This window comes from Oncorhynchus clarkii, chromosome 12, assembly GCF_045791955.1.
Source record: "Oncorhynchus clarkii lewisi isolate Uvic-CL-2024 chromosome 12, UVic_Ocla_1.0, whole genome shotgun sequence".
NCBI classification, from domain to species: domain Eukaryota; kingdom Metazoa; phylum Chordata; class Actinopteri; order Salmoniformes; family Salmonidae; genus Oncorhynchus; species Oncorhynchus clarkii.
The window spans coordinates 51753730-51775382 of NC_092158.1; the positions used below are offsets into that span (position 1 = coordinate 51753730).

The window sequence follows — 21653 nt, forward strand, 5'->3', positions numbered from 1 at the left end:
CCAAACACTGGTGTTTGCCTTTCTCCGTGTAAATACTATAACAACATTGATGTGAGCGTATCTGTTTTTCTCATTAGAATAATATAGATTAGAATGCTGTAATACCAAACATCAAAATGACATCTCTGAACAGAGAAAACGATGCATTGATTAGGAGTAATATTCAAAGCAGACGTGATTGAATAGGAGGCTAAAGGGTGAGAGTGAGCTGCTCACATTATTTTCCATACACTTAATTAGCTATACACTGCAGGGTGCAAACAGACAAAAGTACAACGTTTAACAGTTTATTATTGTCCAAATTCATATCAGTAGACTTGGAGAAATAAAATTAACTTTTGCTTTTTAAACATTCTCTTAAACAAAAATATAATAAGTATTTACAATCACTGGTAAAAATACAACAAAAAAAGCATACAAGCAAATAATTGTCTTTCTAAAAGACACAAGTTACAACAGCTATGAAAAGTGTCAACCAAAGTAAGCCACAGACCAAATCATATCTTTGTAACCGACACTGTGCAGTACAATTGCTACAGTTAAGCTTACAATTGTGCAGTTCTGCTAAATGCCTATATTTTGTTGAGTTACATAACATCATTTCACATCTCACTTATTGCATTCCAGGTAATATGACAGAACCAGAAGCCAGCGGTTAGCGAGCGTTTTTTTTTTGATAACGCCTACGGAGAAAGCCACAGTGTTGTCAGGGGCAACCTTACAGGAATTAGCTTTTGGTTGAATTCCTACTAACGTGACATAATCGCTTCTATCTGGAGTGGGATTGGCTTTAACCCCCAAAACTGTTATGATTATTGTACAGGTTGAATTATAATAACATTGGGAGTGGATTCAACTGAATGCAGGGAAAATATCATTCCGATATAAAGTCCTTGGACAGAGTACTGTCGGCAATGGTGAAGGTGATCAGCCAATCGAATCTCGACACAGGTAAACTGAACGTACTGATTGAGAAGGCGCCGTTTCAAAGCAAAACTGTTCTAATTGACTGCAGGGGGTGTTTTAGTTTTCCCTATGTGCACGACATGGTATTTCTCAGCCTAGTAGTGGGTAAACAGAGGATTGGTAGGGGTTGGCATCAATCAATAAAGTGTTCCCTGATAAATATGACCAGCTGACCTGAATGGCAGAGAGAGGAGCACAGTGAGCCGGGCCATGCAGAGGCAAGCCACACAGTCAGAGGGAAAACACAAGTCAGAACAATATCATCAACCATCGACAAAAATGGATGACTTCTCTAGTCTACGGTAAAGCAAATGTCTTGACGTTTACACAGTTCTACAGCTGTATACTTAAATAAGGCAACTTATTTAAAATGAGGGAATATCGCCATATACACTGAGTATACAAAACATTAACACCTGCTCCTTCCATGACACAGACTGAACAGGTGAATCCAGGTGAAAGGTACGATCCCTTATTGATACCACTTTTTAAATCCACTTTAATCCGTGTAAAAGAAGGGGAGGAGACGAGTGAAAGGATTTTTACGCTTTGAGACATGGCTTGTGTATGTGTGCTTTAAGTGCCTTTGAATGGGGTATGGCAGTAGGTGCCACCGGTTGTTGTCAAGAACTGCAACGCTGCTGGGTTTTTCACGCTCAACAGTTTCCTGTGTGTATCAAGAATGGTCCATCACCCAAAGGACATCCAGACAACATGTGGAAGCATTGGAGTCAACATGGGCCAGCGTCCCTGTGGAACGCCTTCGACACCTTGTAGAGTCCATCATGTCCGAATGAATTGAGGCTGTTCTGAGGGCAAAGGGGGGGTATACTCAGTGTAGATGTATATCTATTTTTCTGATTTCCCTTCAAAGGTGATGGTGAACAATGATAGTGCAGTAGGTGCTGTATTGTTTATAGGATTCTGAGGAGGAATGTGCAAAGGTGAATGGAATAGAACCATTCAATATCATTGTAATTCTATGATCGAACCCTCCAGCTCTGTAGGGACATGGGTAGGGATATCAGCGCTGAGGAAGAGAGGATGTTACCACAGTTGTGTGAAAGCAGCAGACACTGATAAAAGCTATTCTCCTGGTTGCGCTCAGTGGGATGCAACATCACAGAACCCCCAGATAGAAATATATTATGTAGAACAGACGTGCTTCTTTATCATGTAGACAAGGGAATACTGTCAGCTCTGCACCTGACATCTCTATCTGCGAAACTGAATGTTGTCCCCTCCAGAAAGTGACCCTGCTCACAGTGTGTGGGCTACTTAGGGGCAGGGGCTTAGGGCATGTTCAGGGGAACTCTTTCAGCGCAGAAGGCAACTAGGCCACAGCCAGTGATGGACCTGGGTCCATCTGCGTGCCATAGGCAACGTGCCTGTCCAAAATGACCCAGAAGCCCTCAGTCAGGGAGGTTGCATCTCAAATGGCACTCTGTTACCTACATAGCACACTACTTTTGTGTCAAATGTAGTGCACTACAGCCCTGGGCTCTGGTCAAAAGTAATGTACTATATAAAGAATAGGGTGCCATTTGGGACGCAGCCGGAGGTGTGTGAGGCAAGGAGGCAGTGATTGCAATGAACCTAGTGAGGGCGGCAGAGTCAATACATACAATAACACCTATACAACAACGTATCAGAAGGAGTCAAATCAAAAACAAAGCAGCAAATAGATATATACAGAGATGGCAGCAAAACAAAGAGAGGGAGAGAAATAAAATCCTTAAAAGATTCCTGCCCAATGACAGAAAAGGGGGAATCACAATCTTGGATTTCATTATAACAAAATATTAAAAATAGTCTTTATAGAGGACTCTCTGTTCATCTATACATGATCAGTAACATTCATTTATGACAAACCAAAAATATATGTATACATTTATATACACACGGTATATATCGCCATTAATATTTTCAAGTCTTTGTACGGCAAATAAAACTGAAACAAGCATCACGTACAAACAGCCAAAGAAAATGGATCTAAATGAGAAACTCCAGTTATATCCATAATTACAATACCATTCTGCAGTTTAACCCTCAACCCTAGAGGGTTAAAACCTGTTCAGACTGTACAAATAATTAGCCTTCGCTTGCAATAAGAACAAACAATGAAAGCAAATTCTTTAAAATACCCTACAAAAAGTACTCTTTTTCCAAAGTGTAGCTATATTTTGAACAAGGAATGTAGACGCTTTGCAAACCTGGCGTTTAAATACATTTTGCCTTGACGAGCGTTGCTTTTTCTTTTGTTGCCCTGACTGTTAAACAAGAACGGGATAGATCACACACTTAATAGCCAAGACGGAAGAGGTACATTAAAACAAAAACACAACAAATGTGTTGTTTATGCTGCATCCACATATTCCTATCGCATTCAAAAAGACTTTACACGTCAAATTAACCTGAAATCATCATGTTTTTACATTTTAGCCTGTAATTTAATAGACAACTGTTAGTCTAACAAACAAACAAACACTGTAAACAAGTTTGTAAGCATCTTTGTAAACAACTTGGGCTTTTGGCTGCATGCCTAGCATTTAACGCGTGCCAACTCTAATGTTTGTACAGTGCTAATACATTGTTTTACTGTACTGCAATAAAGTAACATGTTGTGCTATTTTACAGCAGTGAGCCTTTTTGTTCGTCAACTCATTAAAAACAACTTATAAAACCATTTATTAAACACAGACGTGGCAGCATGACACTAAAGTACCTCATGTTACTGTGGGTTCACAAGACACAAGAGTTAACAAGAGAGAGAGCCTCAATGGATGAGGGTGCCTCATACACAATGGCATGAGACGCGCACTCACCTCACTCACTCACTTGCCCTCACCCACTCACTCACTTGCCCTCACCCACTCACTCACTTGCCCTCACTCACTCACTCACTTGCCCTCACTCACTGCCCCTCACTCACTCACTGCCCCTCACTCACTCACTCACTGCCCCTCACTCACTCACTGCCCCTCACTCACTCACTCACTGCCCTCACAATAAAAGTATTTGTGGAGAGTTTCTGCAGCCTGCTTGATCTCTGCTTCATCAACTAACGAGAAGAAAAATGATTGTTCCGATTTTCTCCCTTCCTGGATATTCTCATATAACTTGAGTTCACATGCCATTTAAAAACAGAGAGCTTCAAGCAAACGGCAAAAAAAAAACACTTTCAAGCAACGACTGAGGAAAAACTCATTTAAAACACCCGGGACAAGAGAGCACAAAAGCAAATGGAGGTACTGTAAAAAAGACATCAGCGGGCATCGTCCATCCCTTCTTCATCCTCAGCACAACGTCCCCAAAACGCCTGAGCCATATGCCACGACGTCACACCACATCTCAGTCTGTATACAGTTATGTTTCAGGGGTGTGGGAGTCTAAAAACGTGGGAGCTTCTAAACCAATTTTAAAATGGAGTAAAACAGATGATTGTACAAGTTCTGTGGGGCGTCGTTGGTTTAGCATTGAGCAGCTGTCAGCCGAGTCGGGGAGGGCCTAGAGAGGGGCGTGAACCCAGAGGAGAGGCAGCAAGGAAGCTGCTGTAGCTTAGACCACCCCTCCCTCCCTCTCCAGCGGCCTGCAGTGTCCGTTCAGGCGTCCAGCCAGCTCTACACCGCTGACACCTGCTCATCTGCAACAGACCAGAGAGGAGAGAGTTAAACCCAGAACTGACACAATGATTTCAGACAAATCTAGGAGGATCTTACAGCGCTATCATAGACACTCGCATGAGATTGTGTCACTCTAGTTTGACCAGAAACATGAGAAATACTACCGTTCTATACTGTGACGTCTTCTTTTTTATTTCTGATAAGACAGAGAAGAACCAAGAAGCTGAGACTCAGATTACAGATAGCATGAACAGTAGGCCAGGTACATCCAAATATGAGCCCTTCAATGGTGAACCATCTGCCAGGAACCCAACTCTGACAGTAAAGTAACTACAGCACTCCAGCAGCATCACATAGACCCCTGAGCTATAGTCTAGTCTAGTACGACATGGCCGGCACTATAGTCCTCCATGTTAACCTTGGCTGGGGCTGGTCTCTGTCGTTCTCCACGTACCATCCTCACTATCCCCTAGGCCCTGAAGGCAGACGCTGGCCGGCCGGGACTGGCTCTGGGATTCGTGGTGGAGGAGGTTCACCCCCAGTCTCCGGGCCTCCACCAGGCCTCCGGGGCTCTGTAGCAGCTTAGACCTCTGCAGAGCCACACTATAGTCGGGCGGCCGCAAGTGGGACGGTCGCAGGGGAGCTCCATCCTGTCCATCGACCAGGGTGAGGCCCTGGTATCCCGGAGGGGTGGGGGGAGGCCCCCTGTACCTATCGTCCTTGGTGGGGGAGGTTACACAGTACACTGGCCGCCGGGAATGAGGGAGGAGACGGGAGGGGGTGTGACGGTGGATGAATGTGGGAGGAGACGGGAGGTGGTGTGACAGTGGATGAATGGGGGAGGGGAGGGGGTGTGCCGGTGGATGAATGGGGGAGGAGACGGGAGGGGGTGTGCCGGTAGATGAATGGAAGAGGAGACGGGAGGGGGTGTGCCGGTGGATGAATGAGGGAGGAGACGGGAGGGGGTGTGCCGGTGGATGAATGGGGGAGGAGACGGGAGGGGGTGTGCCGGTGGATGAATGGGGGAGGAGACGGGAGGGTGTGTGTGCCGGTGGATGAATGGGGGAGGAGACGGGAGGGGGGTGTGACGGTGGATGAATGGGGGAGGAGTAGGTGGATGAATGGGGGAGGAGACGGGAGGGGGGGTGACGGTGGATGAATGGGGGAGGAGACGGGTGGGGGTGTGACGGTGGATGAATGGGGGAGGAGACGGGAGGGGGGTGTGACGGTGGATGAATGGGGGAGGAGACGGGAGGGGGGGGGTGACGGTGGATGAATGGGGGAGGAGACGGTGGATGAATCGGGGAGGAGATGGGAGGGGGGTGTGACGGTAGATGAATGGGGGAGGAGTAGGTGGATGAATGGGGGAGGAGACAGGAGGGGGGGGGGGGTGACGGTGGATGAATGGGGGAGGAAGGGAAAGAGGGAGAAAAGAAACAAAAATGGAGAAAATAAATCAATGAGATGTTTCACCAGCACCATGTAGCAACTAAACCACTCACATAAAGAGATACTTAGGCATGGCGGGTGAGATAAATGGCAGCAGCAGATTTGCCCGTACTGTACAGTACTGCACTTTTTAATCCTTCTGTCCATCCAGTCAGAGGACAATATATTGGCTTGTCCCAAGTGGACTCTGGTCAAACATAGTGCACTATCTAGGGAATAGGGTGCCATTTGGGACGTATCCATTATCTCGGTTCTCTGCTCCATTACCAGAACACTGTGCTCCATTAACAGAACACTGTCTCTGCTCCATTACCAGAACACTGTGCTCCATTAACAGAAGATTACTGAAACAGGAAAAGCCTGATTGACAGGTTAGATAATGGACCAGCTGAAGAATTAAGTATGTGAGCGAGTAATAGTACATGCTTATGATGAAACTACAGCTGTGCAAACAGCAGAAGCACAAGCAGGGGACCCCACTGTACTGTACTTCCAACGACAGTCTCACGCAGCATGAGTGAAAAAACAGAAGCATTTGAGACTAGTGGCCAGGCACAGCAAGTGCATCAAATCAACAGATCTGCTTTTGTCATTCCTCCACACACACCACACCCTTAGCACGTCACAAGTGGGGTTCACAGTTACACTAACACAACAACACAGTAGCGCTGATGGGAGAGACACACAGAAGACCCTCACCTATGAGGCCTTTCTCTGTGCTTGAGGTGACCATTTTGTAGACGGGATCTGTGCTTTGGGGTGCGTCAGGGCTCTCCCCAGGGGCAGCGGAGACGCCTTCGGTAGTGCGGCGTTTGATGGTGCCGTAGTTCCCCTCGTAGGTGTCCGACAGCGAGGAGGATGAGGCCCAGCTCTGCCGTGATTGGTTTAGCTCTGAACTGTCTCTGGAGAGCCTCTTGGCGTCCTCTCCTCCCCCGGACCCTGCCCCCGGTCCTCCCGCTACCCCAACCCAGGCCGGCCCAGCCTCAACCTCCACTATAGGCCCTGCTAGCTGGGTGTGTCGGAAACCCCCAGGCACTAGGTGGTCCCAGGTGGGGGGTCGGCCCAGCAGGGGGACAGGCAAGCTCTGAAAGCTGTCGTGGGAGTTGGAGGAGCAGGAGGTCCAGCTGCCCCGCCCGCTGTCGGCCACACTGTCCAGGGAGACGTGGTCGGGAGTCAGCTCCTCTGTGGAGGTGGAGGAGGTGAAGGTGGAACCCCGCATCACCTGGCCTCGCGCCAACGAACTGACCAGGAGGAGAGAGGGGGAAGCACAATGAAACAGAGAAGAATGATGAACCCAACAGAAAAACAAGTAGCAATAACTGACCAGGAGAGAAAACACAATGAAACAGAGAAGGAAGCAAGAGTAAACAAGAGTTCATTTCCTCTCACCTTGGAGGACAAAGCAACAAGGTGAACGATTCCTGTGTAATATGTCCTGTTGCCTCCTCCCTCCATCCCAATACCCCTCAGTCTCACAAGAATGCAGAGCAAAGTGTTTCTAGGATTTTATCACTGTACCCGCCATATGGTAAAGTTGTGCTCCTCTCCTTTCTTTCATTAACCAGACAGCGTTTCGTTCACTGAAATGTTTATTACGAAGCGTAAAAAATAAAATTGATTTAATGAACCGACTGACGCAGCAGCAGGTTCCCAGGTAATGAAATATTACACAAAAGCAGAGTGTGGTCAAGAAGTAAATTATGTATTTATTTATTGTATTTATGTCAGGGATGCCTCATCGTGGAGGGACAGTAAAGGCGGTTGTTTACCTGTTGGAATTTTAAACGGCTGTGCACATAAAATGAGCAACACAGTTCATTTGGGACAGAGATTAAACATGTGATGCTGATAAACAGGGGCCCCTTTATGATTTCCTGTTCACAGTGTGAACGAGGACATAATTGGAACCCCTTATTGGAACTCCTTTGAGGAAGTATATTATGTGTGTGTGTGTGTGTGTTGGTTCTTCTATCCTTGTGGGATAGATAGTAAAACAAGAAAATTCTACCTTGTGGGGACATTTCCCTCATCCCAATGAGGACAAAGGCTATTTTAAGCTTAGGGGTTAGGTTATAATTAGGGTTAGTGTGAAGGAACATTTTATGTTTGTGCTTTACTAATAACCAATTTGACTGGGTTCATGCAAGTGACTGATTAAACGTGCCTGGGAGGAATCCTCACAATCAGTATCTGAAATTTGGTAGTACAGCCAGAACATTGTTTTGAGAACGGAAAGGGATATCTCAGTTTCAAGGTCTCAGCTTGGAGAGGCGAAGCCTCGTGAGGTATTGGTCGGTCACATGCACAAACCAAACGTTAATGATGAATTATTTATGAATAAGCTAAATAAGGCAAATATAACTTGTCTGTGTAAGTAGTATAAGACATCTAGTATAAGACATCTAACAGGACTGCCCCGGCGGAGCTCACTTCAGACTGGTACTTTATGCATTTAAGTTTGACTGTGACCTCTCCAGGATGCTGTTAATAAAGAATGACTCATTTAAGATTGACTTCAGGTGTCCCTGGTGGTAATTTCCACAACAATTCTGGTGGTAATTTCCATGGCATTCGGGTAAAGGGTTAGGAGTTAGGTTTAAAGTTAGGATTTTTTTATGGAAATACATTTTAGGTCCCCATGAGGATAGAAGAACAAAACGTGTGTGTGTGTGTGTGTGTGAGAGAGAGTCTAACACTGTGTGTATTACCTGGTGCTGGGCTGGCTGCAGTCAGAGTCGGCGTGTGTGAGCTGCATGGCGATGCCTGGGGTCTCAGTGGTGTCCCTGGCCTTGGTGCCTTGGCGCTCCTCTGCAGGGCCAGCAGGCATTGAGTCCACAGAGCAGTTACTGACGATGCTGGAGCGGGACGAGATCTCACTGTGGCTGGAGTCGGACAGGTTGTCGGATTTCACTGCAGGCATCAGGGCATAGCCTGGGGAGAGAGGACGAGACGATCAGCCTGGAGTTGTGCTCATTCACACACAGCCTGTAGCAAACGAGATGGGAGACACTGCTTTGTACTACAGGCTCACTACATAGGCAGGCCAGCAGCATGTCCAACACTGATCCTGACTAGTTTAATGAAATTGTTTTATTAAATCGTTCAAAAAATGAGTCATTGTAAATAAGAATTTCTTCTTAACTGACTTGTTTAGTTAAATAAAGGTAAAATATATATATATAGTTGAAGTCAGAAGTTGACATACACTTAGGTTGGAGTCATTAAAACTTGTTTTTCAATCACACCGCACTTTCTTGTTAACAAACTATAGTGTTGGCAAGTCGGTTAGAACATCTACTTTGTGCATGACACAAGTCATTTTTCCAACAATTGTTTATGGACAGATTATTTATCTTATAATTCACTGTATCACAATTCCAGTGGGTCAGAAGTTTACATACACTAAGTTGACTGTGCCTTCAAACAGCTTGGAAAATTCCAGAAAATTATGTCATGGCTTTAGAAGCTTTTGATAGGCTAATTGACATCATTTGAGTCAATTGGAGGTGTACCTTTGGATGTATTTCAAGGCCTACCTTCAAACTCAGTGCCTCTTTGCTTGACATCATGGAAAACTCTAAAGAAATCAGCCCATTTTTTTTTTTGCCCTCCACAAGTCCGGTTATACTTGCGTACAATAGTACACAAGTATAAACACCATGGGACCACACAGCCGTCATACCAGTCAGGAAGGAGACGCGTTCTGTTCTGTCTCCTAGAGATGAACGTACTTTGATGTGAAAAGTGCAAATCAATCCCAGAACAACAGCAAAGGACCGTGTGAAGATGCTGGAGGAAACAGGTACAAATGTATCTATATCCACAGTAAAACGAGTCCTATATCGACATAAACTGAAAGGCCGCTCAGCGAGGAAGTCACTGCTCCAAAACCGCCATAAAGAAGCCAGACTACGGTTTGCAACTGCACATGGGGACAAAGAACATACTTTTTGGATAAATGTCCTCTGGTCTGATGAAACAAAAATAGAACTGTTTGGCCATAATGACCATCGTTATGTTTGGAGGAAAAAGGGGGAGGCTTGCAAGCCGAAGAACACCATCCCAACCGTGAAGCACAGGGGTGGCAGCATCATGTTGTGGGGGTGCTTTGATGCAGGAGGGACTGGTGCACTTCACAAAATGTATGGCTTCATGAGGGAGGAAAAGTATGTGGATATATTGAAGCAACATTTCAAGACATCAGTCAGGAAGTTAAAGCTTGGTCTTAAATGGGTCTTCGAACTGGACAATGACCCCAAGCAGACTTCCAAAGTGGTTGCAAAATGGCTTAAGGACAACAAAGTCAAGGTATTGGAGTGGCCATCACAAAGCCCTGACCTCAATCCCATAGAAAATGTGTAGGCAGAACTGAAAAAGTGTGTGCGAGCAAGGAGGCCTACAAACCTGACTCAGTTACACCAGCTCTGTCAGGAGGATTGGGCCAAAATTCTCCCAACTTATTCACCCTTATTATTATGTGAAGCTTTATACCAAATACTAATTGAGTGCATGTAAACTTCTAACCCACTGGGAATGTGATGAGATAAATAAAAGCTGAAATAAATCACTCTACTATTATTCTGACATTTCACATTCTTAAAATAAAGTGGTGATCCTAACTGACCTAATTCAGGGAATCTTTACTAGGATTAAATGTCAGGAATTGTAAAAAACTGAATGATTTGGGCTAATGTGCATGTAAACTTCAAACTTCCAACTGGAAATAAAAAAAATCCAGTGCTTCTCTCATCTTCATCAAAAATAACAGCGAATAATCAACATTAAAACAATAGAAAACGAGAGCTCCCTTATAATCACATTGCCATTGACCTGTGAAGTCTCTTAAACACAACCGACTTACCCTAAAACTTTTTTCTATCTTCTGAATGTAATAAATACAGTCCAATATCTAAGAATCAGTTATTACATATTGTAATAGTGAAATTTTGAATGAACAAATTATTCAAACTAGCTGCATTGTATTAATAACTATGCATAGGTTGTCAAATTGTTGTAGATCTACTTGGACTGAACCTTAACCAAACATGTACCATACAGTACATGAACACGTTCGCTATCATTCAATGAACTGCTGAAAACTCATGACAAAACTTCCAAGTACACATAGAATATTTCCTCAGTTCCCTTCACACAGAATGTCCTTTCTCAGTCTCTATCTCGGTACTCTAAGCCAACTTGTATTCTACACAGGGAGTATTGTCGTCTCAGTCTGTCTGTCAGATAGTTTTTCTCCTTTTGTGTCTGTCTCTGCAGAGCCATGCAAAGGCCCTGCTGGGGCTGGCTGACCTCCTGGCCTGACCGTTAGCCTGCTCAGCACGTCCCTGTCCTGGGCTACCCTCCTGGGCCTTAGAGGACCCTGTCTGCCCCTGATCCTCCACTGGTGGCCTAACCATCACCAACGCAGCCAACTTCTCCCTAGACTGACTCCTCTCCCTCAGCATCCTGAATGGGGAAAGCTCCCTCAACCTCTTCCTCAATAAGGAATCTGGAGGTTTGGGCCTGGGGGGTGTTACAGGCGCTGGCCCTTTCTGGGTCTCTGTCTGGGGAGCGGGCGTCCCTCGCCAGGTGGCCTTTGCGGACCCTGATCCTGGGTCTCCTTGGGGCCCGGAGTGGAGTGGAGCCCTGAGAGGGCTCATCATCCCTGACCTGGGGCTGAACGCTGGACCTGCCTGGGGGCTTTGGGAGCTCCATCTCCCTAGCACTGCCTGCTCGGTCTCCATCTCTCTGTCCCTGTCTTCCTCCCTGTCTCTGCTGTGCTGCCTGGTCATCTGCAGTAACCTCTTGTGGAGGAGAGCCCCACCTATGCCGTAGCTGCGGGTGCCCGCCGTGCCCGCCTTGGTGCTGGCCTCGCTGGTCAGAGAGGACGACGAGCCAGACATGTTCATTTGGCTGTTGGAGTTATGCTGGGGCTTGGCCATGCCACCCACTGTAGACAAACAGGAGAGACAGGGAGAACGATTGAGGAGCCTGATGGTAAAGATGACACTAAATTACAGTATGGATAGGTGAGATGAGGGGAAAAGAAGACGCTTTGACTATATGGGCAGTGTCTGAATGCTTGTGTATTTTGGGTGTGAGGGATGTTGGTTTTGAGGTGCTGATATAGAGGGTGCGAACCGTGAGGTACAAACCTTGAGGTGCGGGTACGATATGGGTTATGTTTCGTTGTGAGATGAAAGAATGGATGGGAGTCGATTCTGATGTGAGAGGTAATGTGCAGTAGCCAGGATGTAGACATTTGGGATGCAAGGTAATAATGTAAGCTGTAATATAATGTGCAGTAGCCAGCAGGGTTTGGGTCAATTCAATATTTAAATTGTAGTCAATTCAGCAAGTAAACCAAATTCCAAGTACACGTTGTCCTCATTTAAAGCATTGAAGAGGATTGGAATCAGTGTACTTCCTGGATGGACAAGAATTGAAATGGAATTGACCCCAACCTTGGTAGCCAGGATGGTTAATGTTTTAAGAGGTAGGTAATGTAGTATGCAGTAACCAGGATATAGACCTTTGCGCGGGGAGCCCTGTGGTGAGATGGTGGGGCTGGAGTGCAGGGAGGACACAATGGACACGGTGTCTTCAGCAGACCTCTTCCCACTCCAGGGACTGTCCTCTGATTGGCTGAGCTGGGAGCTGGGAGGCCTCTTTATCACTAGGGGAGAGCTGGAGTCTGGGAACAGGTGAGAGACAGATGTACACTGTTGGAGTCTGGCACAGACAGGGACATACACTGTTAGAGAGTGAGCCATACAGCGGGTGTGGCACCATTATTGTACTACAGAATATTAACGATTTGGCCACGTCTCCCTTGTAAAAGAGGGTATCTGGCCTCAATTGGACTTCCTGGATAAATAAAAAGATCATCCACAAGACTTCACGATCTCATCTTTAACAAGGACTCACTATAAATGAACTCACTAATACGCAACATGTTTACATTGACATAGAAATAGTGTGATCAAACTCAATTGTCCTGGAATTGTATACCGTATCTTCTGATGCTATTTCTAGGGACCAATATATTGTCAGTATACTGTAACTAACAATTCATTTGAAAAAATAAATAAAGGAAAATTGGGATACTTAGTCAATTGCACAACTGAATGCATTCGCCCGAAATGTCAAATCAAATCAAATCAAATCCGAAATGTGTCTGCAAATCGGTAAAATTCAGGTAACTTTTCCCAAATTCCCATCTTTTTCCTGAAATCCTGGTTGAAAGATTCCTGATTTCATGTTTATTCCATCCTGATCCCAAGGATCTTCCAACCGGGATTTCTGGAAAACCTGGGAATTTTGTGAAAGGCACCAGGTATTCTGCAACACTAGAAGAGTGTAACAGTTCCAGTGACTCACTGTGTGCGGCGTGAATGTCCTTGGCGGTGCTCTTCTTCCGTTGGGGGTAGAGGGGTACCTGGATCTGTAGCACCTGGGACACGCGGTTCTGGGCCTTCCCCCCGGGCAGCGCCGAGCGCAGCGACACAGGAGAGATGTCCGACTTGGTGGACCGTCGCTCGCTCAGGTTCTTGGACACTGTAGTCATGGAAACAGGAAATCATTAATCTTGCACCAGGCATTGCAAGATCATTATGTTCCCGACAGTAATAACAGAAACAGCAGCGCTTATCAATGGCCTGACCAGGAGATGAGTTACTTCAAAGGGTTGGTGTGTAAATATAGTAAACACAGAGAGAGGAAAATTAAGAAGGTAGTCACACAGACAGGAAATTGAAATGTATCTTACACATTTAAAGGAAGATGAATGAAATGGGTATAAATTGTATGAAAAACATTTATTTGTACACTTGACTCATTTCTAAACAACAAAGGCATAACTCCCTCCTCTCTCAATAGGGTAATGCAGAAGGTTCTTCTCAACTGTGAAACATCTGAAGCCCACTACGTGGCAGTGTTGGGCAAGTTAAACACCCAATAAGTGTCAAAAGCTCAAGTGAAAAACACAACTTCAATACAAGTGCATTGAAGAAATGTTGTCCCACAGCTCTCTCCCCTGAAATTACTATTAAAGTGTGCCTTTTGTAGGAGAGTAAAATAACCTTCAGTTCTGTGAGAGAAGAGCTCTGCGGGAGGCTGGGAGCATCAGAGTTGAGAGAATACCCAACCCTGTCACAGCCAGTGACGGCAAGGGGATGATATAGCCTAGTGACACTTGGTGTTTCTAAGTGATTCTAGGTGACTATAAGTGTTATACGGGGTTGCATTTGGCCACCGACATTGTGGTTACGGTGTAAGACTCACAGGTGCTGTAAACAGGCTCACACTGTAGAGACATAATCTGGTGTTTCTCCTCGTCCGTCTCCACCGCCAGGTTGGACAGGTACTGCTTGACCTTACGGGCCATCTGAGCGTCCTCGTACAGCTTCTTAGCGTTGAGCAGCGAGCTGCGACGCACGCGCTTCTTGTGGGCCCCGCCCTGCACGTCCAACATGTTGGAGTTGGTGCTGCCCTGACTCAGAGACCTGGAGAGGGGGAGAAAGGGGTGTCGGATGGGAGGAGAAGTGGATGGAATGAGGAATGGAGGGAGGGAGCCAGGGTTGAGAGGAAGGCAGGGAGTAATGGAAGGCGGGGTGAAGTGAAGAACGGAGGGAATAAGAGAGGGAGGGAGGGAGACGGGTCAGATCTCCAGGACTCCAGTGGAGGCACTTAACAGACATGCTGCAGGTTATGGTGTTCGTGCAGCCTCTCAGTATCAATGCTAGCACTACCTTGTTCAACGGTCACTGTGGCATACAGTCTGGACATTCAGAGAGAACACTTTATAACTGATGGGCAGGTCACTAAAACACCATTCTGCTGCTGACTGTAAACAGAGCACTGGAGCACAGCAGGTTATAACAACCATGCGACAAGGCCGTCTCACGCTGATGCACCATGCTTAAACGTGGGTCGATAAATAACAAAAAATAACATTCTGTTTGACGAAGACAGCCGAAAAGGGTTAGAAAATGAAAGGAATGAAAAATCAAAGTCAGGGGAAAATGGCAGGATGCACACACAACGCAGAACGGACTCAAGAGTCAATGGTGACCTTTGGGAAAGGATGGACACAGGCGCACACTGTGAATGAAAGGGTTAGGGACTGAATGGTACATGTAGGGGGGGCATGCGGTTTGGGAGGACACTGGCCACGTGGGGGTGCATGGTGACTGGATGACTGGACCATTACCAGGGGACTTACCCTAAACTCTTCCACCTCTTCTTCCTGCAAGCAAGACCCAATGACATTGAAGCAACGTGGCTTACAGAGACAGTACAGTCAAGGAAGGACATGGGACACAGTGACCACATGAGGAGATTGGGGGACAGGGCAAAGGGAAAACAACGGGAACTCTCCACATTCCCCACATCAACTCTGTCTGTGTGTGTGTGTGTGTGTGTGGGACATTTCATGCCGAATGTAACTCTGTGAATCCACCTTGTCCAGTAGCAGTGAGAAGTGTGAGAGATGGGTGTGTGTATACTTTCTGTTTTGAGAATGGATGTACAGTGCATTATGAAAGTATTCAGACCACCTGGACTTTTTCCACATTTTGTTACATTACAGCCTCATTCTAAAATGTATTCACTTGTTTTTTCCCTCATCAATCTACACACAATACCCCATAAAGACAAAGCATAACAGCTTTTTATACTTTTTTCCCCCACATTTATGAAAATATAAAAAACAAATATCTTATTTACATAAGTATTCAGACCCTTTGCTATGCGACTCGAAATTGAGCTCAGGCGCATCCTGTTTCCATTGATCATCCTTGAGATGTTGCTACATCTTAATTGGAGTCCACCTGTGGTAAATTCAAATTGATTGGACATGATTTGGAAAGGCACACACCTGTCTATATAAAAGTGCCACAGTTGACAGTGCAAACCAAGCCACGAGGTCGAATGAATTGTCCGTAGAGCTCAGAGACAGGATTGTGTCCAGGTGCAGATTTGGGGAAGGGTACCAAAATATTTCTGCAGCATTTATGAGTAATCGGGGGGAGAAGGGCATTGGTCAGGGAGGTAACCAAGAACCCGATGGTCGCTCTGACAGCGCTCCAGAGTTCCTCTGCAGAGATGGGAGAACCTTCCAGAAGGACAACCATCTCTGCAGCACTCCACCAATCAGGCCTTTATGTTAGTGGCCAGACAGAAGCCACTCCTCAGTAAAAGGCACATGACAGCCTGCTTAGAGTTTCCATAAAGACACCTAAAGGACAAAGATCATGAGAAACAAGATTCTCTGGTCTGATGAAACCTAGATTGAACTCTTTGGCCTGAATGCCAAGCGTCACATCTGGAGGAAACCTGGCACTATCCCTACGGTGAAGCATGATGGTGGCAGCATCATGCCCGAGGAGATGTTTTTCAGGGGCAGGGACTGGGAGACTAGTCAGGATCGAGGGAAAGATGAACGGAACAAAGTACAGAGATCCTTGATGAAAACCTGCTCCAGAGCGCTCAGGTCTTCAGACTGGGGCGAAGGTTCACCTTCCAACAGGACAACGACCCTAAGCACACAGCCAAAACAACACAGGAGTGGATTTGGGACAAGTTTCTGAATGTCCTTGAGTGGCCCAACCAGAGCCCGGACTTGAACCCGATAAAATAAGCTCTGGAGAGACCGGAAAATAGCTGTGCAGTGACACTCCCCATCCAACCTGACAGCGCTTGAGAGGCTCTGCAGAGAAGAATGGGAGAAACTCCCCAAATACAGGTGTGCCAAGCTTGTAGCATCATTCCCAAGGAGACTAAAGGCTGTAATCGCTGTTAAAGGTGCTTCAACAAAGTACTGAGTAAAGGGTCTGAATACTTGTGTAAATGTGATATTTCCTTTTTTTTTATATATATATATATATATACACTTGCAAACATTTCTAAAAACCTGTTTTTTCTTTGTCATTACAGGGTATTGGGTGTAGATTAATGAGGATTTTGTTTTGTTTTGAATCCATTTTAGAATAAGGCTGTAACGTAACAAATTGTGGGTAAATGTCAGGGGGTCTTGAATGCTTTCCGAACGCACGGTATAGGGGGAAACTGGTGCTGCTTGGTGTGGAGGGAGCCTGAAGGGGGCAGGCATGCACTGTCTGTGACAGGCTGGACTGTAGGACACACTGGGTAGTACAGGGGGCGGAGAGTAGGCAGATGACACCTCTACCCCCTGATACCTTATCAGCTATTATTTCATTCCCCTAATGGTTAAGGGTAGGATTGGGAGAGGTTGAGAGGATTGAGAGTGCTGATCTAGGATCAGGTCAAGTCCATGTAATCTTATTCAATATGATCTAAAAAGGCTAAACTAGATCTGTGTTTAAGGGCAGTAAATGTAGCCAGGGGAGCGAGCACCCACCTCTGTCGGAACATAAGAGCTGGGTCCATGTTGGCTGAGGTCATACGGACAACGTGACGGATCTCCTTGGCGATCATCCTCAGCTTCTCAAAGTTCACCAGACCGTCTACTTTAGAGTCATTACCTGCGGCGAAAACAGTCATGTGAGCTTTTCTTCAACTTTAAATGTGCAATCTAGGTTTTCATAAAAACAACAAAGCGGGGGGTGACCATCACTTGTTTCGGTAAATATCTGAGGGATGGGGCTGGAGATATAACACTCAAACACTAATGATTGGTTCCCTCCTTCAGCCTGTTTAATTGGGTTACATTTAAGAGCCAAGCGCTGGTTTTTGAACCAGAAGGGAGTGTGTGCCACTTAATGTGTAGCTGTTCATGTGTTCTCACAGCTTTTCGCATTAGATGGGAGTGATTGATTTACTTCTCACATTATCATGCATCATCTACACTTCTACACACCGTGTGATAACAATGGGTTCCCTGGCCTGTGCAACACATCTCACTGTGAGGAGATAACGGCAAACACACGCTAATAGGGAAATCACAATACACGTCATTAACGTCTTCCATCTGTCATCCCAATCACCAAACGATCCATTTCCTGTTTTAGTACTACACCATGTTTTGACTTTTTTTAAACTTTGCATAATACCGAAATCTCTGTGGTTGTTCTAACTTGGTCTCATACGGGATGCTGAAGCAGAAAGGGAAGCAGAAGTAAAAACCCCCTGAGCAAGCTTGTGAGTGACCTCGGTTTCAGCTGAGCCAGGGGGAAGTGGAAAAACCAAGGCCCATATGGAAACCGCCCGGAAACAACATGTCAATGACCCCAATATGGTATGAAAGCTTTTTCCATCTTAAACAGCAAGTCTGTGAAATGCTAATGTAGCTAATGGACAGAAGATTAGTCCTTTGTCTAATGAGTGCCTGAGTTAGGCATGATTCACTGTATATATGCTAATACAATACATGCCAATAAGAGTATACTGGCGGAAGGTGCAACAGTCTAGATGTAAAAACACTGGACTTTAACTAGCTAAGAACTCAACATGAAAAGTCAACATGATGAGGTTTCAGTCAAAACAATGACCTTAAATTCTTTGGGACTGAAGAGCAGTATTGAGTAGCTTGGATGAATAAGGTGCCCAGAATAAACTGCCCGCTACTCAGGCCCAGTTGCTAATATATTAGTATATTTGGATAGAAAACACTGACGTTTCTAAAACTGTTTAAATTATGTCTGTGAGTATAACAGAACTCATATGGCAGGCAAAAACCTGAGAAAAAATCCAACCAGGAAGTGGGAAATCTGAGGTCTGTAGTTTTTCAACTCCTTGCTTATCGAATATAGTGTCTATGGGGTCATATTGCACTTCCTAAGGCTTTCACTAGATGTCAACAGTCTTTAGAACCTTGTTTGATGCTTCTACTGTTAAGGAGGGGGGAATGGGAGCTGAATGAGTCAAAGGTCTGCCAGAGTGCCATGAGCTGACCACGCGCGTTCACGTGAGAGTTAGCTTGCGTTCCATTGCATTTCTGAAGACAAAGGAATTCTCTGGTTGAAACATTATTGAAGATTTATGATAAAAACATCCTAAAGATTGATTCTATACATCGTTAGACATGTTTCTACGAACTGTAACGGAACTTTTTGACTGTCTGCTCGCGCCTCATGAATTTGGATTACTGGGCTAAACGCGCAAACAAAAAGGAGGTATTTGGACATAACCGATGGACTTTATCGAACAAATCAAACAACTATTGTGGAACTGGGACTCCTGGGAGTGCATTCTGATGAAGATCATCAAATGTAAGTGAATATTTATAATGCTATTTCTGACTTTGTTGACTCCACAACATGGCGGATATCTGTATGGCTCGTTTTGTTGTCTGAGCGCCGTACTCAGATTATTGCATGATGTGCTTTTTCAGTAAAGCTTTTTGAAATCTGACACAGCGGTTGCAATAAGGAGTAGTGGTTCTAAAATTCCATGCATAACACTTGTATCTTTTAGCAATGTTTATTATTTATTATGAGTATTTCTGTAAATTGATGTGGCTCTCTGCAAAATCACCGGATGTTTTGGAACTACTGAACGTAACGCGTCAATGTAAACTGAGATTTTTGGATATAAATATGAACTTTATCGAATAAAACATACATGTATTTTGTAACATGAAGTCCTATGAGTGTCATCTGATGAAGATCATCAAAGGTTAGTGATTCATTTTATCTCCATTTCTACTTTTTGTGACTCCTCTCTTTGGCTGGAAAAATGGCTGTGTTTTTCTATGACTAGGTACTGACCTAACAATCGTTTGGTGTGCTTTCGTCGTAAAGCCTTTTGAAATCGGACACTGTGGCTGGATTTACAACAAGTTTATCTTTAAAATGGTGTGAAATACTTGCATGTTTGAGGAATTTTAATTATGGGATTTCTGTTGTTTTGAATTTGGCGCCCTGCACTTTCACTGGCTGTTGTTGAGGTGGGACGCTACCGTCCCGAATATCCCAGAGAGGTTAAATCACTGACAGGTCGCTCTAGCAAATTATATTGTATAACATCTTAATCCGACAAGCCTGTATGAATAAAGTTTAGATAAACAGGTAACACTTTATTTGGATAATCCCGAGCAGATGGTTTATAGATGTTCAGTCGATGTCCAATAACTGTCAACAACATTTCTACTAACTATCTACTCACCCCTATCCTAGCCCTAATCTTGACCTGATTACCCTTTTTCTAACCTAACCCTTTTTCTAACCTTAGCAAGCAGTTGCTTATGGTTTGTTGATAGTATGACCATCTGTAGAGCATCTTTATGGGACTATCCAAGTAAAGAGTGACCAATAAATTAATCCGATATGGTTTCCAAAGATTAAGGTATTTTAGGCAGGCACTGAGAAAGGCATCCATACCTTCATGTAGGAAGGTGAGGTCCTTCTTGACAACGGGGAACAGGGGGATAATGGGCGGCTGCATGCTCTGGCTGCTCAGGACGTTGCGGTACTTGGCCATGTTCCTGGACGGGTCGAAGATGTCCTGTAGGTCGCGGAACAGCTTGTCGTACTTACTGGGCAGCTTCTCCCACGATGACCTGAGACGAGCTATTGGAGCCAGATTTAGGCCACTGTCGGGCAGGAGACAAGGAGGAGAGGTCAGGGGTTAGGGTTCAGACCACTGTCAAGGAAAAGACTAGGAGGAGAGGTCAGGGGTTAGGGTTCAGCACTGTAGAGGAAGAGACAAGGAGGAGAGGTCAGGGTTTAGGGTTCAGACCACTGTAGAGGAAGAGACAAGGAGGAGAGGTCAGCGGTTAGGGTTCGGACCACTGTTGGGAAGGAGACAAGGAAGAGAGTTCAGGGGTTAGGATTCAGACCACAGCTAAAGAGGAGAGATGGTAAGGTAGGTAAGCCTTGTCCAAGCTAGAATGGCCTATAGGGCAACAACAGCCCATCTCCTGTATCTGCAGCGTGGGCGTGAGGCCGCTTGATATACACCCTGGACAGGACACTCGAGAGATTGGTTAGGGCTCAAAACTCTCCTTCAGTGGTTTTCCAGTGGTTTTCTGCCCGGGTCTACTTTCCTTCATCCACACTTAGCTAAATAAAGTGGGCAAGTGAGAGGCAGCCCACTGTTAGACCTCATCCTCTTACCTTCTCAGTCTTTTCACATCAACACAGATGAAAGAGAGGAAGCAAGGAAAGGAAACGACATGAGAGACACCCAGAGGCTAGGAAAAGGTGAGTCCGCTCTGAACTGAACTGAACGGGAGAGGAGTGGGGAAGCGGGGCTAGCTGGCCAGATGACCACTCCACTGCCCAGACCAGCCTAGACACAACATGCACACAGTACAGAGACACACTTCAGGGAATACAGAAGTGAAAGCTGAAAGCAATGTGTACCACTTAGGGGATGATGCACATTATCACAATTGAGGAGTACTCTCTTTCTTGAATGTACACCCATTCACTCACTAGGGTTGGGCGGTATGCAGATTTTCATACCGTTCCTGTACCATACTGGTGTATAAAGCTGTATTGCTTACATTTCTGCCATACCTTACCTCATTGTTAACCTATAGATGTATAGGATACTGGACCCGGGCTCATGGACAGCCAACTCTGGAGATCCGTTCCATCTCTACTGAGATGGGTCGATCTGCTTTTAGTTTGAGTTTTTTCACCTTAAGTGTGGAATGATCTACAACGCACTTTAAAATTGGAGGGAAAAAAAAGG

The 21653-nt window shown here is 45.3% G+C and overlaps 1 protein-coding gene across 1 annotated transcript in view; it reads right to left on the reverse strand.

Moving 5' to 3' along the window:
- Window positions 1-274: 274 nt before the first annotated feature.
- LOC139420789 (Rap guanine nucleotide exchange factor (GEF) 6) overlaps window positions 275-21653 on the reverse strand; it is a 132567-nt gene continuing 111188 nt past the window's right edge. The window contains exons 23-33 of the mRNA XM_071171056.1: window positions 20336-20547; window positions 17416-17539; window positions 15259-15282; window positions 14319-14539; window positions 13416-13592; window positions 12568-12729; window positions 11860-11985; window positions 8747-8969; window positions 6738-7279; window positions 5044-5334; window positions 275-4609 (exon numbers count right to left, since the gene is read on the reverse strand). Coding sequence (XP_071027157.1) covers window positions 4587-4609; window positions 5044-5334; window positions 6738-7279; window positions 8747-8969; window positions 11860-11985; window positions 12568-12729; window positions 13416-13592; window positions 14319-14539; window positions 15259-15282; window positions 17416-17539; window positions 20336-20547 — 2125 coding nt within the window. The 3' untranslated portion in view covers window positions 275-4586. The remainder of the gene's footprint in view (window positions 4610-5043; window positions 5335-6737; window positions 7280-8746; window positions 8970-11859; window positions 11986-12567; window positions 12730-13415; window positions 13593-14318; window positions 14540-15258; window positions 15283-17415; window positions 17540-20335; window positions 20548-21653) is intronic.